General features: G+C 41.1%; 1 protein-coding gene across 7 annotated transcripts in view; it reads left to right on the top strand.

Moving 5' to 3' along the window:
• MAPKAP1 (MAPK associated protein 1) overlaps window positions 1–18,370 on the top strand; it is a 230,645-nt gene that overhangs the window by 134,696 nt on the left and 77,579 nt on the right. For 6 of the 7 annotated variants that reach the window (XM_022578740.3, XM_022578739.3, XM_022578738.3 and 3 more), the window contains one exon: window positions 2,304–2,413. In XM_022578740.3, the coding sequence (XP_022434448.1) occupies window positions 2,304–2,413 (110 nt within the window). Of the gene's footprint in view, window positions 1–628; window positions 844–2,303; window positions 2,414–18,370 lie in introns of those variants that run through there. The other variant, XM_089913749.1, reaches the window with a different exon arrangement.

Raw genomic sequence — 18,370 nt, 5'->3', positions numbered from 1 at the left:
GAGGCTGTAAAGGAAGATGGAGAGCCGAGTTACCTCAGAATGATCACTATCGTTAACATTCACGGGTGGTTCACTTATCATTCCTGACTGCACAGACATGGCAGCCGCTCGGAAGCGTCCGCAGGTGTAGCATGGTGATACATATTACATTGTGCCACAATGGATTTATGTATTCTGTAACAAAAGAAAAGTGTAATGAAAAAATACAGAAGGTAATCCTTTATTCCTCCACCACACAGTTTATCAGTAATGCCTGTGGATGATAAGTGCCAGGGATTTCCTCCACATGCTTTAACCTTGTCACCCAGGTATGTTTGGGTAAAATGACAGAAAAATACAGACTAGGGATTTTCCTCTGTTCAAAAATCTTTTCAAAGGACACTTTTAATTATGGAAGTTAGTCCAAACACAAGGCTACCTTTTGAGCTTTTAGTCTGCCTTCGCTGAAAAGATAAATGTATTGGTTGGAAATAACGCTGTCAGCCAGCAGCAGATTAGGAGAGAATGTAAGCAATTTACAAGCAGACTCAAATCTAAAATAGTTCAGGTGGAACCCGGACAGATGGAAGTTTGGGAGATCTAGCCCAATACTAGCTTGCGAGTACCCAAGAACTGGTGTTCCTTTTAGGTCCTACTCATCCATCGCCCAGCATATTGTCACAGATGGAGCGCATACGGACTTCCAAGGAGAAAGCAGGGGAAGGCAAGTCTGAACGCGAATGATTGGCATTTGTTCCAAACACACACTGGCCTAGTGCCAGAGCAAATACCCGCAAGTTTATAAATGCACAAGGCACTTTACATTTCAGAACTCTTGCCAGAGCATCACTTACTACCTCGCTCCCTAAATATAGTTTTAAAAAAAGAGCTATTTCTTATTTTGCTTTGATCAGTAAAATAAACTTTTAAAGATTGTTCTGGGATGGGGTCCAGCTTCTGAGGTAAAGAACGGCCGGGGCTCAGGCATGATTCAGTAACAGAGTGTTCAGTAAAATTAGCTTGACAGTTCTCAGGCCTGCTGTTCGAGAGCAAAACTTGACCAAGTTAAAATGGATGATCGTGCTGGCTAGACCAGCATCGGCTTTTGCCTTTTAACAAATGGAATGTCAAGGATTAAACAGCAAGCCGTATGGAGAGGAGGGGGTGTGGAGATGTCTTTGTATTAGGGAAGCAAATTGGGTCCTTGGTTTTGAGATCAGCCCCCAGCCCCCTTGGAAAGCCAGCCACCTGGTTGGGTCCAAACTAGGTTTAAGACCCCTTCCCAGTCTGTCCTACCATTGGGAAGCTTTTCCATGGCTTAGCTTGGGGCTTGGCTTTTCTTTCAGTTTTCTTGTCAGTATGAAGTTCTGCCATGTTTTTTGGCTGTGTTCCGCTTTGAGATTCTTATGGGGAAATGGGAATGCAACCAAACTCCTTGTGGCAATTCCCATGTTCCATAGTTGGAAACTTGGGTCCCATTTGTTACATGAGCTGCTTGGAATTGGCCTGTTTTGTTTCAGTGCCCAAGCATAGTGAGTAGTATTTGTGATACCTCCTATTGCAGTTAACGGTTGTAGTGAAGTTATCCCTCACCCAGGGATGGGCTTCTTTTTTAAGGCTACTTGTTCCTTACCAGTTTTTTCTTATCTAGATGACCGCCCCCCACCCCAAGTGTGATTGCCTAGAAGCTTATAAGTAGTGTTACTATTTTGTCGTAATTATTTACGCTTCAGCTAATATTTTGCTTGACCTTCTAAGACTAAGCAGATTAGAACATTACTACTGAAGTGTACACAGACTGTGTATTTTTTTTAATGCTTGTTTATTAATTTATTTATTTGCTTGCCAGTTAGGGAGAGTCTTTGTTTTCCTTATTCCAAATTGCTTTGGGCTATCATATCCACCCCCCATTTTCCCTCCAGGGCTCCATGAGCTTTAATATAATGGTAGTATCTGCCTGCAGTGACATCTACTGACACAAGCCAAGTTTATCGTTTGTTCTTGCTGCAGGATTTGGCTTGGGAACCAACACTAGGAAGCCATGGTACTAGTGACCCACACAGACCAATTGGATTCAATTTAAGATAAATAGAAACATCTTCCCTAATTCTGCCCTCCCTTTCACTTGGAACCGTTCATATTAGAATGCTTTTCTCGCGCGTGCACGCGCTCTCTTTTTCGCGTTAGAAGTTTGTTTATTTAACCCTTTTCAAAATAATTGACACTTGATTGTACACTTACTCAAACTGAAACTCAGTGAGGACTGTATTAACATCCCTGTGGTTGAATATTGGTCTTGATTTAATGTTTGTCTTTTCCTACAGAAATGCTGCTCATGGATTCTCCCTTATTCAGGTGGACAACACAAAGGTCACCATGAAAGAAATCTTGCTAAAGGCAGTGAAGCGAAGAAAAGGATCCCAGAAAATTTCAGGTGGGACAGTTAAATCATACTCTGGCAACAGAAGCTTAACCCTTAGTTAAAAGTGCTGGGTGTGGGTGTTGGTGTGGGTGTGGGTATGGGTGGGTGTTCGATGGCTGGCTGGATTGGTTCAGATGTCATTGCTGGGTTCAATAGCAAGTGTACAGAAGAGTGATTTTAAGCTGCCCCTGGGCCCAAGGAAGGGATTGGGTCAGTGACATATGTGAGAAGAATGTGTCCGTGTCACTTATGGAAGCTTCATCATTAATTTGCGATAGATTAAGACAAAGCTACTTGAGCTAACTATTAGTTGGCGTAAAGCTGTCTGGAAAACTGATTTAACCCTAAATTTGAAGCACTGCTTTTAATTTCATGTTTTCATGTAGTTTTCCTTGGGGGAAATTTCTGGTTGCTAGTGTTTGGGGTATAGAATAAAAGAAAACATTTTTTCATTTTTACCAAAATGCGGGCAACTGTAAAAAAAAATTTTGTTTAAGATAAATCACTTGACACAAGTAGCTGTTAATTGCTAATTCCTCATTACTCAATTTATACAGAAAATAAGCTTGTGGTATTAGCTGTAATATTTAAAGGATATGAGAAAAGAAAATATTCCCAATATTGAGAAATAATTATCTTGAGAAATAGCTCAAAGATTTATCACACCGTAGACAACTTTAGTATAAATCAACCTATCTATGACATGTCAGATATCTTAGCTTTGTAAGCAAATGAGACTTCTTAAACACCTTTGGTTTTATGTTTTGGAAAGGGAAAAAAAGCATGGCTTGGGTTGAGGAAAATAGTTCTGTGTTCCTTTTAAGGGGAGGAATATAATCTGTTCCAGATTTAATTAGCTATCTTCAGATGAAAGCTGAAGTTTTAATAAAAGTTAGAAGAGATAACACAGTGAAGGACACGGATGAGCTGTCTCAAGGCCATATTCCAAGGGAACGATAAGAGCTGTAAAAAATGGCAGAGGAGAGCAATTGAATGGAGCAATGAAAATCTGATTCTCATAAAAAAGAGAGAGAGAGAGAGATGCTGGTAGGGGCGGTTGTAGATGAGACCTGCTAGCGTCTGCAAGCAATTTGGATGCTTGCCAGGAGTCATTGTTCACCCTCGGCTGTGGCGGCTCCGTCCAGATGTGCCAACTGCACGTTTCGGCTTTTGCCAGCTGACTGCACCGTTTGATAACCAGCTCTCTGGATGCCCATCACTGGCCGCAGAGATAGAATTAAATGATGATGATCTTCCCACAAGTTGGGAGAGGAAACAATGCATATAAATCTTGATTTCATCTCAGCATGAGAAGTCTTTATCCATCATCACTCATAATGAACAAGTCGTTAGCTGGGATGAATGGTGTTCTGGTTTTTCCAAACACCTCTTTTGTTCATTTTTTGGGTGACTTTTATCCATTGCATGGGGGTCAAACCTCTTTGCATTTAAGGGATGATTGAAGAGGCATAGCCTCTACTTTCCCAGGGGAAAGTAGAAATTTAGGGTTCTAGGTGCCAATCTAATAGCGTTCAAACAGTTTCAGATATTTAAAGGTGTTAAATAAGCATTCTTCTACCTTTAGGATCCTGGTTTTTTCGTCTTGTTTTTGTCCCTAAATTTTTTATATAATAGTGTATTTTATGACATATTTATTATATTCTGAGATAGCTTTATTCTGAATTACCCAAGAGGAGGTAGGACTTTTTTAACCTTCTTAATAGGAATTCTGCTGTCGCACATTTTTTAGATCATGAAAGCTCTGTGAACTCACTGGGATACAGCTGAACCAGTGTCTTTCCCTCCGTCTCCAGCCATCCCTGTCCAATTGCCTACCTATTTATCTGTGTCCATCTCCAGCAGCCACGTTTATCATACACACATTTATTTATGTTCACCTTTGTGTACACATCCCTGCCATTTCCATCAGAGTCTTTGCCATATCATTGGCAAAGAGTTAGGACTCGTCTGAAAAACAGTCATCTGCATTATTTATTCCTTTTCATACTAGAGAAGTCAGTTGAGATTGATGCATTTACATAAATTACTGTCCCATTTTCTTGATCCAAAAAGCTTTTTAAAATAAAAAGCTCTTTCTATTGCTTTGTTAAGTCTGGTCTCATGAAATAGAGGGATTATCTCCAGTTTGGAAAAGATGTTTATTTAAAGTTAACTTGGTAAAGGCAGGGTATATTTTGTGTTTTGGAACTTTGTATTGTGGAGTGGACTTGTTTTGGAGGGTGATTAATGAAGGGGAAAATCGTCCTGTCATAGAAAGAAACACAAGTACATTTACTCAAAAAAAAAAAAAAAAAGTCTGTTAGTGCTCACAGTTGGCTGTGAAATACTTATTACTTACCCATTATGACACATGAACTTAGTCATGAACTTGGTGTCAGGAGATGCCAGGTTAGAGACACTCATCCTGCACTTCCTAGGCCTCTACCACAGTGACCCGCTCAGTCTTTGCAAGAAGGTGCCCGCCATGCCCCAGTGTCTGGCTCAGCCCTCTCTTCAAACAGCTTTCACCTGATTGAGTGCAGAACAGCACTTGTCTCTTTGCTACTATTATTTAATTTAAGTGAGAAGGGAGAAATAGCACTTGAGATTAGATAGCATGTGCCATGTGGGGTCAAGAGTTCTCACACTGCTTGTGCCTTAGAGGTTAGTCGTATTAGACCAGGATTTCAGAACTCCTTTCATAGGCTGACAGTGAACTCTAGCTGCTTACTCAACAAACCTTTAACATCTCTCATCTTTTTTTTCCCGAATGACCATACAACTCTCTGTTTAATAATAATAAATTGAGAACTTAAACTATTTCATTATTAAATCAAGCTGTGGGCTTAATGACTGGCCTAGTGTTTAAATACTCTGTTGCCCTTCCCCCTGGCATTCCCTCACCAATTTTCATTTGTAGAAAATCAGAAGGTGATAGATATTTGAGCAAAAGAAGTCTTCTTTGTTTAGGTAAATAGCTTTGTCAATGGAAACCTCTAGGGTTTTAAAATATTTTTGCTTTTTATGGATAGAATATCATTACAGATACTTGCAACTGATCTAAAATTTTGACTTGCATTATTTGTAATTATTTCATCAAGTCATAACTATTTATGAACACTGCAGGGTTTTTTCTATTAATATTCATGTACTGAACTTACAGTAATCTTTTCATAGTGTGTCCCAGTCAGTTCTCTGCTAAGGCCTTTTTTTTTTTTTTTTTTTTTTTTTTTGCGGTACGCAGGCCTCTCACTGTTGTGGCCTCTCCCGTTGCGGAGCACAGGCTCCGGACGCGCAGGCTCAGCGACCATGGCTCACGGGCCCAGCCGCTCCGCGGCATGTGGGATCCTCCCGGACCGGGGCACGAACCCGTGTCCCCTGCATCAGCAGGCGGACTCTCAACCACTGCGCCACCAGGGAAGCCCAAGGCCTATTTTTTTAAGCCCATTTTTAAATGTCTCTTTTAAAAGTCTCTCTCCAGCTTTTCATTTTATTACTGACCTACTTGACATTTGGAATCTACTTGCATTGGCAGAAAGTCCCCATGATTTAAGAAAATTGTAAATGGAGAATCCAGTTTTAGAAGAATTAGCTGAAACTTCTTTACTAATTTTAACAGTTGGGTGGGTATGTTTTTAACATAATGACGAGTAGCCTGTCAGGTCCCTTGATTTAACCAGTAAAATACACTAACCTGTTGTTTAGTGAGTAAAGGCCTTAGTTTGTCAAGTTCTCCTTTTATCAAGTTCATCCTCACAATCAGTGATGACCTTCTGAGCTTCTTAGTATTTTGATGTTGTTTAAAATGTTATTACACACCAACCTTTACCAGCCTCCTGAAGCATGATGTTGGGTATGACAGAGGCACTTGAGGAATGGAGGTAGACCTAAATTCAGTTGTAACGCTGATGCAGAAATAGAGGTATCTCTGGGTCTACAAAAGAGAGAAGGCTTCGAAGTAGGGTTTTCTAAGCAGAATAGTGATCTGTGTGGCTCTGTTTCAATGTTTGTTGTTATTATAAAATGGAGGCGTTTTTCATTATCTGCTGAGGGATTGAACCAGAAGCATATCAACTTCCTCTCACCCCCGTCCAGTCTTGCCTTTTGATGTGAAAGACAAATTTTTATTAGTCTGATCTAATTTTTATTAGATCCTTTTTGAAAAGTTCTTACAATATTAATAAGACTTACGACATTAGTTCCTACTTTTCCCATACAAAATTTCACCTAGAATTTGAAAGATAAATGTTAGCTTTGTCAAGTGAACTCCCTCTTAACATCTCTGTTTGGAGTTACAGACCACATTATTGATAGCTAATTTACTGTGTTTTCACTAGACCCCTAGAATGTCACCAAGGAGATAGTCTAGTCTAGGACTTCTCAAACACTGTTCCCTAAAGTACTGCTAGGAGCAGAGAGGGGAGTGAACATCTACCACAGGGTGTGTGAGGTTCTGATCTGAGGGACGGCTAATGATGACAGCATTGGATGCTCAAGTTATATCTTAAAAATTCATGTAAGGTGTAAATATTGATCTATAATGTATTTGTAGCTGTGTGTACACTCACTCATGCTCTCATGGGTCAGACCTATGCTGGGTGCAGGGAGACTGTGGTGAAGCAGATCTACCGGACCCTTGCTGAAGAGGAGCTTACATTCTAAAGTGAGAGTAAACATGAGGGGCTGAGAGAGAGAAGATGAGATGCAGGGGAGCTCACTGCTTTCTATGGATGGTCAGGGAACACCTCCCAGAGAAACTGACATTGAAATTGTGACCTTCACATTTAAGCTGTGAAGAGTTGGAGAGGGGCAGTGTCTTTCAAAGCCTCGGCTGTTAAAGGCTTACTATTTTAATATAAAAAGAACATTTCAGATTACTTTGAAGTTAATTTACTTAACTTTCTCCCCCCATCACCCCCCCCAAAAAAAATGTAGTAAAAATGACCCTTGAATTCTTCCCTGTGCTAACTCCACACATCTTCTTATCCATTAGCAAGTCCTCTTATTTTTACCTCCAGAATATGTCCTGAATTCAGTCTTTTCCATCTCCATTGGATGGATCCAGATCACCAAGACCTCACCTGGACTGTTGAAATACACCCTGGCTGCTTTTCCTGCCTCTGCTCTTGGCCCCTCCAGTCTCTTGCCTACAAAGCAGCAAAGAGGTTTTTTAAAATATAAATCGAATTATATCTGGTCCAAACCCTTCAATGACTTCCAGTTGCATTCAGAATAAAATCTAAACTTCTAACCACTGTGAAATACACCGAGGCCCAAAGAGGGAGTAGGACATACAGAGAATATGAACACAAAGAAAAGAATTGAAAAGAAGTACAGAGTTGATGGCTGCAGTATGACAGGAATACAGACCAGGCCCAGAGCCCAGGAAGCCAGGGTGGGGATTCGGAGCCTATACCCAAAAGAGACCTGCTCGAATGAACCAGCAGCATCAGGGTCTCTGACTCACTCCCTACAACCTCACATGAGACGCCTTACTTTCACGCCAAATAGACCTAGACAGTTATATACAAATTATTATTTATTAACAATGTTTTAAGGGGATTTATGTGTCAGGGAGAAATTGGTCTTTTCCCAAGATATATTCCAATGGGGTAAGAGCTGATTTATTGAGTGCCTTTGTGTACTTACAGATAGCATCTCATTTAATCTGCATAACACCCCTAGAAAGGAGATTTTATTGTGCCTATTTTATAGATGAGACTTTAGAAATGTTAAAAAGTAGGGGCAAATGTGCATCTTAGAATTAAGGAACTATGATAACTATACATGGGATCATACACTGTCTTTCCTCTCTCAGCCTCCCTTTCCTCAGTTCTAGGAGAAGTTAAAGTTACCCAGGTTTCCCCAGTAAATAAATGACATAATCTTAAATTGGAGCCCAGGCTTTTTTGACCTCAAAGCCATACTCTTTTTATTGTACCGTGTTGTTTATTAGAACCCTAATGGGAGAACAAATTTAAAATTCTGTAAACAGAAATGTTCATTGATTCTAAGATCTAAATGCATCAGGGAAGTGCAGCATTTAAAGGAACCCTGTGGTGAATCTGGATATAAAGCCAGGAATTCTTTTTGTAATTGCACAGTTTGTCTGTATTGGTGTCAGTTTTAATGTTTTATGTCTAGCTTTCTTAAAGCAACATACACCTGTCCTGAGCTGCCCTATGGAAAAGAGAAGCCCATATGTTTTAGATGCAGTAGCATTTTTAACACTCTTCTAACCTGAAATACTCTCCAAAGGCTAAAGTTAGCTAAAGAATCTTCTGGCTGTAAAACTGAACAGAGTCCTGCTTCTTGTGTAATTGTAAAGACAGAAAATCCAGTAACCTTTCTTCTGTGAAAGTAGTTTGCCAGCCAGAGACACAGACATTTGCTTTCCTTATACTGTATCCTCTTTTAAAAAATGAGGAAGGAAAGGTAAATAGGACTGTTTAAATGTTCTTTGTCAAAAAGGCAGGAATTTCTGCAGAAAACTGCTCCTCCTCATGAAAGAATAAATAGTCATGCAGATGCCACTCACACGTGGGGGTTGGATAAGAAATAAAGACCTGATACTTGGTATCCAGTGACCCAGTAGGACAATGATACAGTAAATGAGGACTGCTAAGATGTTTACAAGTCAGAAGTGACCCAGGCTGGAATCTCCCAGTTACATATTCCTCCTGCCTCCTCGCTCTGCCTCTTTATCTTGTTGTTTCATCTCACCCGAGCCTCCCCCTGGCTGGAGTGATCTGAGGCTCCTGATGGATCTTCTTGAGTATAAAGCAGAGCATGTTAAAGATGGCATTGCAGTCAACTATTTTATCCAGAAAGCTTGGGAGTTGAGAGAATTTATTTCAAGCAAAAATCTTTTGGAATTACTTCAGAGACCCAGTTATTTTAAAAGGGTATTATGAGCTCCTGCAACTGCCACATGAGAAAACCTTGAAATGTGTCATTGGCCAGAGCTACATTTGACCGGCATTTACTCTTCCTGCTGGTTGCTAATCTTTCAGAAGTTCCTTTTCCATCACAAAATCTATTCATTCACTCCACCTGGGGCAGTCACCAGCATGGATTAGATTAAAGAAAAAGAATGAAAGGAAGAGAAAAGACATAGACTCCCAAGAGGCTCTGTGCTGGTACAGGGGGCACACACATTTTGGAGTCAGAGGACCTTTCCTGGGGTCCACTAGGGACTAATTCTAGAACACCACTAATTTAATAATAGCTCTTCAGGAAAAAAGAAAGAAAGAATATTAAATGTATATATTGATTGTAAACTGTATCCTGCTTTTAGAAATATTTTAAAATGTATTTTAGAATAAGAAAACTGAATGTGTAGTCGTGTACTTGCCTCTGAGCCTTATTACTTTCCTGAGCTGTAACGTGGGAGAGGTTGAGAAGATGAATCAAGGGCACCATACAGAAAGCTGTGTGTGCTCGAAAGCTCTGGGTTCTGAGATACCCTGTTTATTAGTTCAGCGGTCATCATCCAATGCTGTCTGCTCCGTGCCAGCCACCATACTAGAAATCAGGTGGAAAACCTGATGAGAAAACAGACTCAGAGGCACTAAAATATGGTACATGAGCTACTAAAGCAACACAGATAAGAGACTACTTAAAACTACTGGGTGAGGCAGCGGGCTGAGAAAAGATGCTTTGGAGTAAGTAATTTCTTTGACAGCTTTTTTGAAGATTAATTAGAACTTTGCCAGATGGGTAAGTGAGAAAAACATTCCAGGCAGAGGTGTTTTGAGGTATAGCCACAAAACATAGATGTTCCAAATTACTAGAGCAGGGATGGAGCAGAGGATAAGCTGCAGAAGCTAGGCGGGGACAGAACGGATCAGGCCAGGCCTGATAGTGTACTCAGAAATAGAACTACACTGATTTATTGGGGGGACAGTTATGCAGCAGGCACTACGTAGGCACTAGGGATTTTGTAGAAGCCAAGAAATGGTCCTTACCCTTGAGTCGCTTACTGTTTAGCTGGGGAGACAAACGAACAGCCATTCACAATACCATGCAAGTGCTGAGTGGAAACAAATATAGGGCCTGGGTGCACATTGTAGGAGGGAAGCCCTAGTCCAGTTTTAGGGAGTCAGGGAGGACTATCCTAAGCAAATGCTCCAGCTGAGACCCAAAGGTGAGTAGAAACTGGCCAGGTGAAGAGGGCTGAGAAAGAGCATTTAGGCGGAAACGAACAAAGTGAGAGCTTAGTGCCTTCTGGAAACCGCAAGTGGCTCAGTCTAATAAAGCAGTAGAGTAGGAGGAGATGGCAGGGTGGGGAATGATGAGGCTCGAGTGGTCCTTTGGGACCAGATCGTATTTGTTAACTATGCTGAATTTGAACTTTGCTCTGATGGCAGAGGGGAACCACTGCAAGGAGAGCAATAGAGTCAATTTCTTTTAGAAAACGTGCTATGTTATAAAAATGGATTAGAGGACGCAAAACAAGAGGCAGAGACACCAGTGAGGAGGCTCTTGAGGACTCTATCCAACGGGTGATGAGCGTGGAGGCAGTGGGTGGTGCTCAGCTCAGCAAGCAGAGGGGTGGACACCAGGGTAAAGTCGGATTTCTTTTATTCGAGCTGAATGCACAGTTTGGGGGAGAATTGAAAAAGCTTGGAGCTGCCACCAGGTCTCCTGGGGTTAATATTAAAACAAGGTGGTGAAAAACAACAACAACAAGGTGGTGGCAAAAGATAGGCTCTTAAAGAGTTGTGGTTTTTTTTTTCTTTCTTTCTTTCTTTTTTAATAAAATTAGTGGTTGAAAACAAAAATTTTGGAGATGTGTGAAATAAAAAATGAAGGTTCCTTCTTCAGTGTGAGCCCTTTGTTTTTTTTTAATTCACTTCACATTCAGGTATACATATAGGCTATAAGTTTCATGTGGGCAGGACCGTGTTTTATGTTTTTTGGGTTTTTTTAAATCACTAAATACACAACGTCTAGCAGAATGCCTGTCAAATAGAGGACACCCAAAAAGCGTTTGTTAAATGAACTCATGAAAAATGTATCCATGTCATTTAAAAATGACACCATACAATATGTATGATTTTGCATTTTTTTTTATTCAATACTATGTCATAAGCATTCTTCTATATTAGAGTGACCACTGCATTTTTATCTTTTTGGTTAAATTTATTTAACTTTGCTCTCTATTGGTGGACTTTTAGGTTATTTCCAAATTTTCAGTATTAAAAAAACATGCAGTGAACAATCTTGTGGCAGTATTCATTGCACATTTGTGCTAGGTTTTAAATATGGGATTGTTTGTCAAAGGTCTACTTATTTAAAATGTTGAGAAAAACAAATTGCCTCTCAAAGTTTATACCCATCCTTTGACACTCAAAGAGCATGTGAGAGCGTCTCTTCCCTCCCCCTCCTCCAGCACTGAATGTTATCAATCTTTAACTTTTGCCAAGCTGATGGTTAGCAGTTAATATGTAGTCTTAGTTTCCATTTCTAGGTTTCCAGCATAATTAAGCATTTTAAATGTTTTTATTAGCCACTTAACCCTTCTGAAAGATAGTTCTTAAGTCACTCAGTTGTTTTAGTGGGAAGAAGGATTGAGAGGAAGTCTTATTTCAGAAAACTATTTTTGAGAAGAGCCCCGTAGTTTAGATACAGTTCTCCCCACCCCACCTCCCCCTTTGCAGCTCAAGCAGGTGTGTGCGTGCGCGAACACACACACGGGATGTAGAGAAAGGCACTCGTCCAGACCAGGTCGTTTTGCTTGTTGCCTCCTGGCCATTTGTTCACCAGCAAAGCTTTTTTTTTTTTCTGCATTTAGAGAGAACTAGCTGGTAATTCACGAGACTGCACTTCACCTCATTTGAGACGTTACGTTGTTACCTGCTTGCTTTGTTATCAAAACTACTTTAAAAAACAGATTTTTGGTTAAATATTTTAGTCTGGTACATATATATAGCACTTAGAAAATGCATCATACTGGAAATAGAAATGTAGACAAAAAAGCTCTCACCCCTTAACAGTTTTATTTTGGGGAGGCACATCTAAGGACACGTCTGGCAGCATTATGAACAGCACTGGCACCAAGGGCAACTGTAGGGGGTTAATGGGGACCCTGCATCATTCCTTGCCATGTGCCTGGTGAGTAAACTCCTAGAAGTTTCTGGGAATGGTGGCAAGTGAGGAAAAGGCTGCAACCAACAATCAGTGTCACAAAGTGGGGATGACTGATTTGCTGAGGAGACCATTGAGACAGATGTTTAATTAGCTGAAGTCACAGTGGATAAATCGGGAGAGGACTGCCTATGCGGAGAGACGCCTTTTTCCTTCACCTCTCATTTAACTGTTGTGGGGTTTTTTTGTCCTTACTGTTTTCTCTTTGAAGACAACATCCTGAGAAATGGGGAGAGTGTGGAAGGGAGGGTAGAGAGAAAGTAACCTGTGGTTACATTTACTGAATAGTTATTATATTCAAGAATTTTTGTATTTAATCTCTACAGAAACCTTGTGAGATGGGCATTATCTCTTTTCTGTGGTCGAGAAAACTGAAGCTGTGTGCATATATCTTATGTGTATGTGTACATACCTGTGTGTGTTACTAATGAGTAATGTAGATGAGATATGAACCTAGATCCCTTAATTCTTGAGCCCATTTTTTCCCCCTGTACCACAGCTTCCCCACTTAAAATGTAATGCAGATGAGAGAACTTTTTGGAGTAAAGGTAATAGTCTTTATATTGACAGGAGCTGATGTCACAGGTATATGCGTTTGCCAGAACTATCAAGTGGTACTTGTAAGATGTGTGCGTATCATTGTATGTAAACTTTACCAAAATATAAAAAAAGATTCTTAAACAAATGTTGAGTACCAGTTACTGTTATACACACTGAAGTGTTCAGGGGTGAATGTACTGACACCTGCCCCTTACTCTGAAATACATTTTTTTAAAAAAAGATGGACTGATGGGTAGATACATGATAAAGCAAATATAGTAAATGTTAATAGTAGGATCTAGGTGGTGGTTACATGGATTTTCAGTGTACATTTCTTTCAACTTTTTTGTGGTTTAGAAATGTTCATAATAAAATAGGAAAGAACTCATTAAAATTACAAATATGTAATTTAAATTCTGCTCACATTAATATAAATTTATGAACTTACAAATATATGTCCTTATGGCATAGAAAACACTAATCTTCATTTTGTACGATGTTTTATCTTTCATTACTTCATATGTTAAATATCTTTGAGATCACAGTTTCTTCCATTGACCTCTGGTTTTAAGTAGCATGTGGAGTTATGAATATAATAATTGTTACCACTTACTGAATATTCAAAATTTGCTAGGCAATCGGCCAAACACTTTTTAAAAAATTATCTCAGCCTTAAAACAACTATTTGAATTGGGTGTTATTTTTGTTTTATAAAGGAGAAAACTAAAGCTCAGAGAAGTTGCAGGACTTGTCCAAGGTCATAAGTAAGCTGGGAGCTGGGACTTAAACCTAAGTCTATACTCCTAAGCACTGTGCTGTACTTCTTCCCATTGGCAAAGGTTACAGGGTCGACAGCTCAGTGGAGGCAAGTATGCTTTTCTCCCTGGAGAGATGAGTGCACCTACTTCAGCTGGATGTGGCAGCGTGATTCGATGGAAAGGGCACGTAGACTTTGGAACCAGACCAGCCCAGGTCCCCACCCCAGCTGTACCTTTCACACAAGCTGTGAAGTTAGCAAGTGAAACCTTTCTAACTTCAGTTACCTTTTCTGTCAATAGGGATAATACTACTTACCTTGCAAGGTTGTTTTTTTGACTAAATACATGTAAAACACTCAATCAGTACTGAGTACTCAGTGAGTATCAGCTGCCTTTATCCCTATCGCCACTACCACACTAGACGTACTGTAAAACCTGGCTTTTTAGGATTTATTTCCTTTCCTACCCATATGACTTGGCCTTTGCCTGTACTTTTCGTTTACCAGTGAATTAAGTCTATAGAAAGTTTATACCCTGTGATAGAACCAGTCTTTGAATTTGTTTGGATATGGATCTGCTGGAAGCACCCTTTACATTGAACAAGGAGAAAACTAGATCCAGAGAGTCAACTGTAATGATTTTTGACTAACAAAACCCAAACCATCTATGTAGGGGTGGGTTAATGATCACAGGTCTTATTCACCATATAGCTTATATCAGCAAATTTAATTTACTATGCAAAGATTCTAGAGACAAAGTGAACAAACTATAATTGCCTGTAACAAACATGTTTACAAGTGATTTTTACAAGTGTTTGTATTAACAGTGAGTAGCTCACAGAGCCTGTTGCTTCTTTTCAGAAAACATTTAAAAGAGGAAATAGAATTAAATACCAGTATGATTTTTGAGTGAATGATTACAGACAGAGAGGTTTGGGGTGCTGCCTCCACCCCTTGATTCTCTCCACCAAGAGTCTTGACCTCCCCCAGAGGAAGTAGAAGACCCTCTTTCTTCAGGCAGACCATTAGTGTGTTCGTCCTGTTAGTAGCTGTGAGGAAAACTCTTCCTCTGCCAGGACTGAGTTTAGACACTTGGCGTGAGAAACCGTCAGTTGAGAACAGTTACCCCACCACAGAAGGCTTCTCCAAGACCAGCCAGGGACCTGAGACACCTACTCCTTTCTCGCTGCTTTCCGAGGCCCGGCAGTGGAGCTGGTCTTTCCACATAAGCAATTTAAAAGGCAGTGTTAAGAATTTCAGTAACTACTTTCCATAATGAGCTTTTCCTTTTTGAGTACGTCACAAATACCGGACTTTCTGCAACAGCTCTAAATGCGTTAAGAAAAAAGAAAAATCCTCTTCAGTGAGGGCATTTCTTTTTCTGCCTTACAATGCCAGTAATGCCCAGAGACAAAGATGGCTTAAAATCAGAAGCCATTGGAGTGGCAGTGGAGGCAGGGCTGGGGAGGACGTATTGGAGCCTTCTTCGCTCGTTACCTAGCTCCTGATCACGGCAGGCCAGTCGGCAAGATGCGTAGACTCGACTGTGCCAGCGAACCAGTTTTTTCAAATACAAAGCCAGTGAGATGTGATTAAAACCCAACTGCTGCAAAAGATACAAGGTGGTCTGTTGCAACTCCTCAGTCTTCCCCAAAACTGTCACCACATAATCATAGAAATACCAAATCATAACCCCCGCCTTCCTCCACCCTTTGTTTGTGGCACACTGCATTTAATAGGACAGCGTGAATTACGATGAAGTTAAGACGAAGTGTGATTTAAGCCTGAAAAATCCCGAGGGTCCTGCAGACCTCTTGAGCACAGTGTGTTCAGCACCAGACTCGTCACTCAGTAAATGTTTATGGAATCTCTACTGTGTTGCAGGCAGTGGTGAAGAATGACCAGGCCTGTTCCTAGAGAGCTCTCACCCCAGTGGGGAGATGGCCAATGAAAAGTAAGCAAGCCAACAAGATGTATTGGATAGGGAATCTTACTTCCAGCTTTTAATCTGTCCTTTATCTGACAAAAAGGACCCAGTTTTGTGAATTGAAGGGAGTTCGTCTCACCCCCAGCACAGGGCATTACCTCAGTCTTTCCACTTCAGCAGGTCGTTTCCATGCACCTCCTAATATTGGCTAACAACACCACTCCCTGGTGCAGGGAGAAGTGGACAGGGCAGCAAGAGCTGGGTGAATCCATGAACACTGAGTGACTCCATCCAGGACCACAATGGAAATTAAGAAACACGGGCCATATCTCAGCCTTGGAAGCTAGAGAGAACGCTGTCCCTCAGCCACTCAGCCTAGTGTCAGAGGTGCCATGGGCCTCTCCCCAGTAAGTTCCTAATACGTCGGTCTCGCCAGATGTTGATGAGTCCCTTACTAAGGCAAAGGATGAGAACCCTCCTTTCCTTTGGGAGACAGCTTAGGATAGGGGTGGCGAGCTTTCATTTGAGTAAAAGGAAAGCCCTTCGTGGAGAAAAATGGGTTCCTTTTGGTTTACCAGCCCTGGACCTGACCAGCACCATAGCTGGCCCATAGCTGGCTAACACATTTTGTGGAATGAACTAAGGAGAAGTAGCGAAAGCCAGTCTGCAGCCTACAGCTGCTTCACTCCCTCCAGCCCAGGCTCAAGGCTGCCCACTTTCTATTTGGGAATGGATTTACTGCACTTTGATTATTGGAGGTCAGACTTCCTTAGAGAATCAGATCATTGAATGAAAATGTAAATATCATAAAAATGAAATGCAATGCAGATCAGTCAAAATTAGTGTTGCCTCCCAGGTTCCCTTACTAACATCGGTCTCTAATGAGTGCTTTGGGAGCCAGAGGAGTGTACCCCAAACAGACATTTAAGTATTGATAATCAAGTAAGGGTACCCTGTGGGAGGAAGCTACTGCCCACACTGTATTACAGGAAAGAAAGGAAGGAAGGGAGGGAGGGAGGAAGGGAGGGAGGAAACGAGGAAGAAAGACACTTTCTAAAGAGGGTTGGGAGAGGAGAGGAGAGGGAGAGCGAGCACACGTTAAATCCTCACCTTATGTAGCGGCAGTTAATAGATGCTGTCTGATATTTATAATAATATTAAAAACAGCTGAATAGGAATGCTAATAAAGAATGTGAGGGCTTCCCTGGTGGTGCAGTGGTTGAGAGTCCGCCTGCCGATGCAGGGGACACGGGTTCCTGCCCCGGTCCGGGAAGATGCCACATGCCGCGGAGCGACTCGGCCCGTGAGCCATGACCGCGGAGCCTGTGCTCCGCAACGGGAGAGGCCACAACAGTGAGAGGCCCGCGTACCGCCAAAAAAAAAAAAAAGAATGTGAAAGTGAGTACCAGAAGAAACAGCCAAAAAAGTTTAAACTAACTACCAGTAAGGAAGGACTTGGGGATGGGCAGGGAATTAACTGGTTTTTATTATAGGACTTATAACTATAAAACTGTAGATACAGGTTACTTTGATAAGAGTAAGAATAGTTTTTAAAATTTGTAAACAGAAGACAGCTTACTTTCAAATTCTAGAGCTTAGAAAGCTTTCTCTTTCTTCCCCTTACCTACATGGACTTTCTCTATTTGGAAACTTCCTTTCTCCTAAAAGCCACAATCCATTTCATTGTATTGGATGTCAGTTTTCTATGAGAACATCGTTATTAAATATTTGCTTCCCCTTATAAACATTTCCAAACCTTTTAAGACCAAAATGTTATATGAGTATAACCATCATATTGTGATTTTGCCAACGTATTTTGTCTCTGTGACCTGTATTTTCCACAGGTTAAAGCACAAGCTATTAGCTGAGTACTCTGTCCCATTCTAAGAATGACTAGTATCTCAGATATAAATGAAAACAGCTGCTTTTCCATAACATTAGAGTCCCAAACAGCTGTCACATGTACATTTTGACACTTTTTTTTCTTTTCTTTTTTTAAATTGAGACAAAAATTAGTTTACTGAATCTACTAATCTGGTTAAGTGTATCATCTAACTTCTGTGGAGAGGTGGAAAAGAGGTCGTAGAAAAGCCCATTGAGCTAGAATGTAGCTCTCCCAGAAGGCTCGAACTTACTTAAAATGAAAACCCTGTAATGAGACCCTTCTTCTGTGCCAGGTCCATAAGGGCCTGGTGGGGCCGCTGCACCACTGCTGCCTTTGCCCGTGAGCTGGAGCCTCGGCTGACAGCCATTGTTCTCTCTCCAGCTGAAGAGATTGTGGAGTGCCACCCCGTTGTCTCCCAAAATCCTGAAGCAGTGCTCTCTCCTCCTCTGCAGCCCTTGGAGGATTTATTTCAGGGCATGGCTGTTGTAGAACACAGGAGCAGGCTTCCTTTATTGGCTTAAAGCTGGCCCTGTCACTACTAGTTGGGTGACCGTGGTCATGTCATTCTCCCATTCTGAGCTCCTTTGCTTTAGTTTGCTCTTTAATAAAATAGGTCACAACTAGATCACAGGCCGCTGGTTGGTAGTCTTAACTGAAGCTTAATACCTGGGTTCTAGAAACACCTCCCTGGTTCCACTCTTGCTCCTGTTA

The sequence above is a fragment of the Delphinapterus leucas genome, chromosome 6 (genome assembly GCF_059928025.1).
Source record: "Delphinapterus leucas isolate spDelLeu-1000000601 "Yukka" chromosome 6, BTC_Dleu_Yukka2, whole genome shotgun sequence".
Lineage (NCBI taxonomy): Eukaryota > Metazoa > Chordata > Mammalia > Artiodactyla > Monodontidae > Delphinapterus > Delphinapterus leucas.
This window is presented reverse-complemented; position numbering and strand designations above follow the sequence as displayed.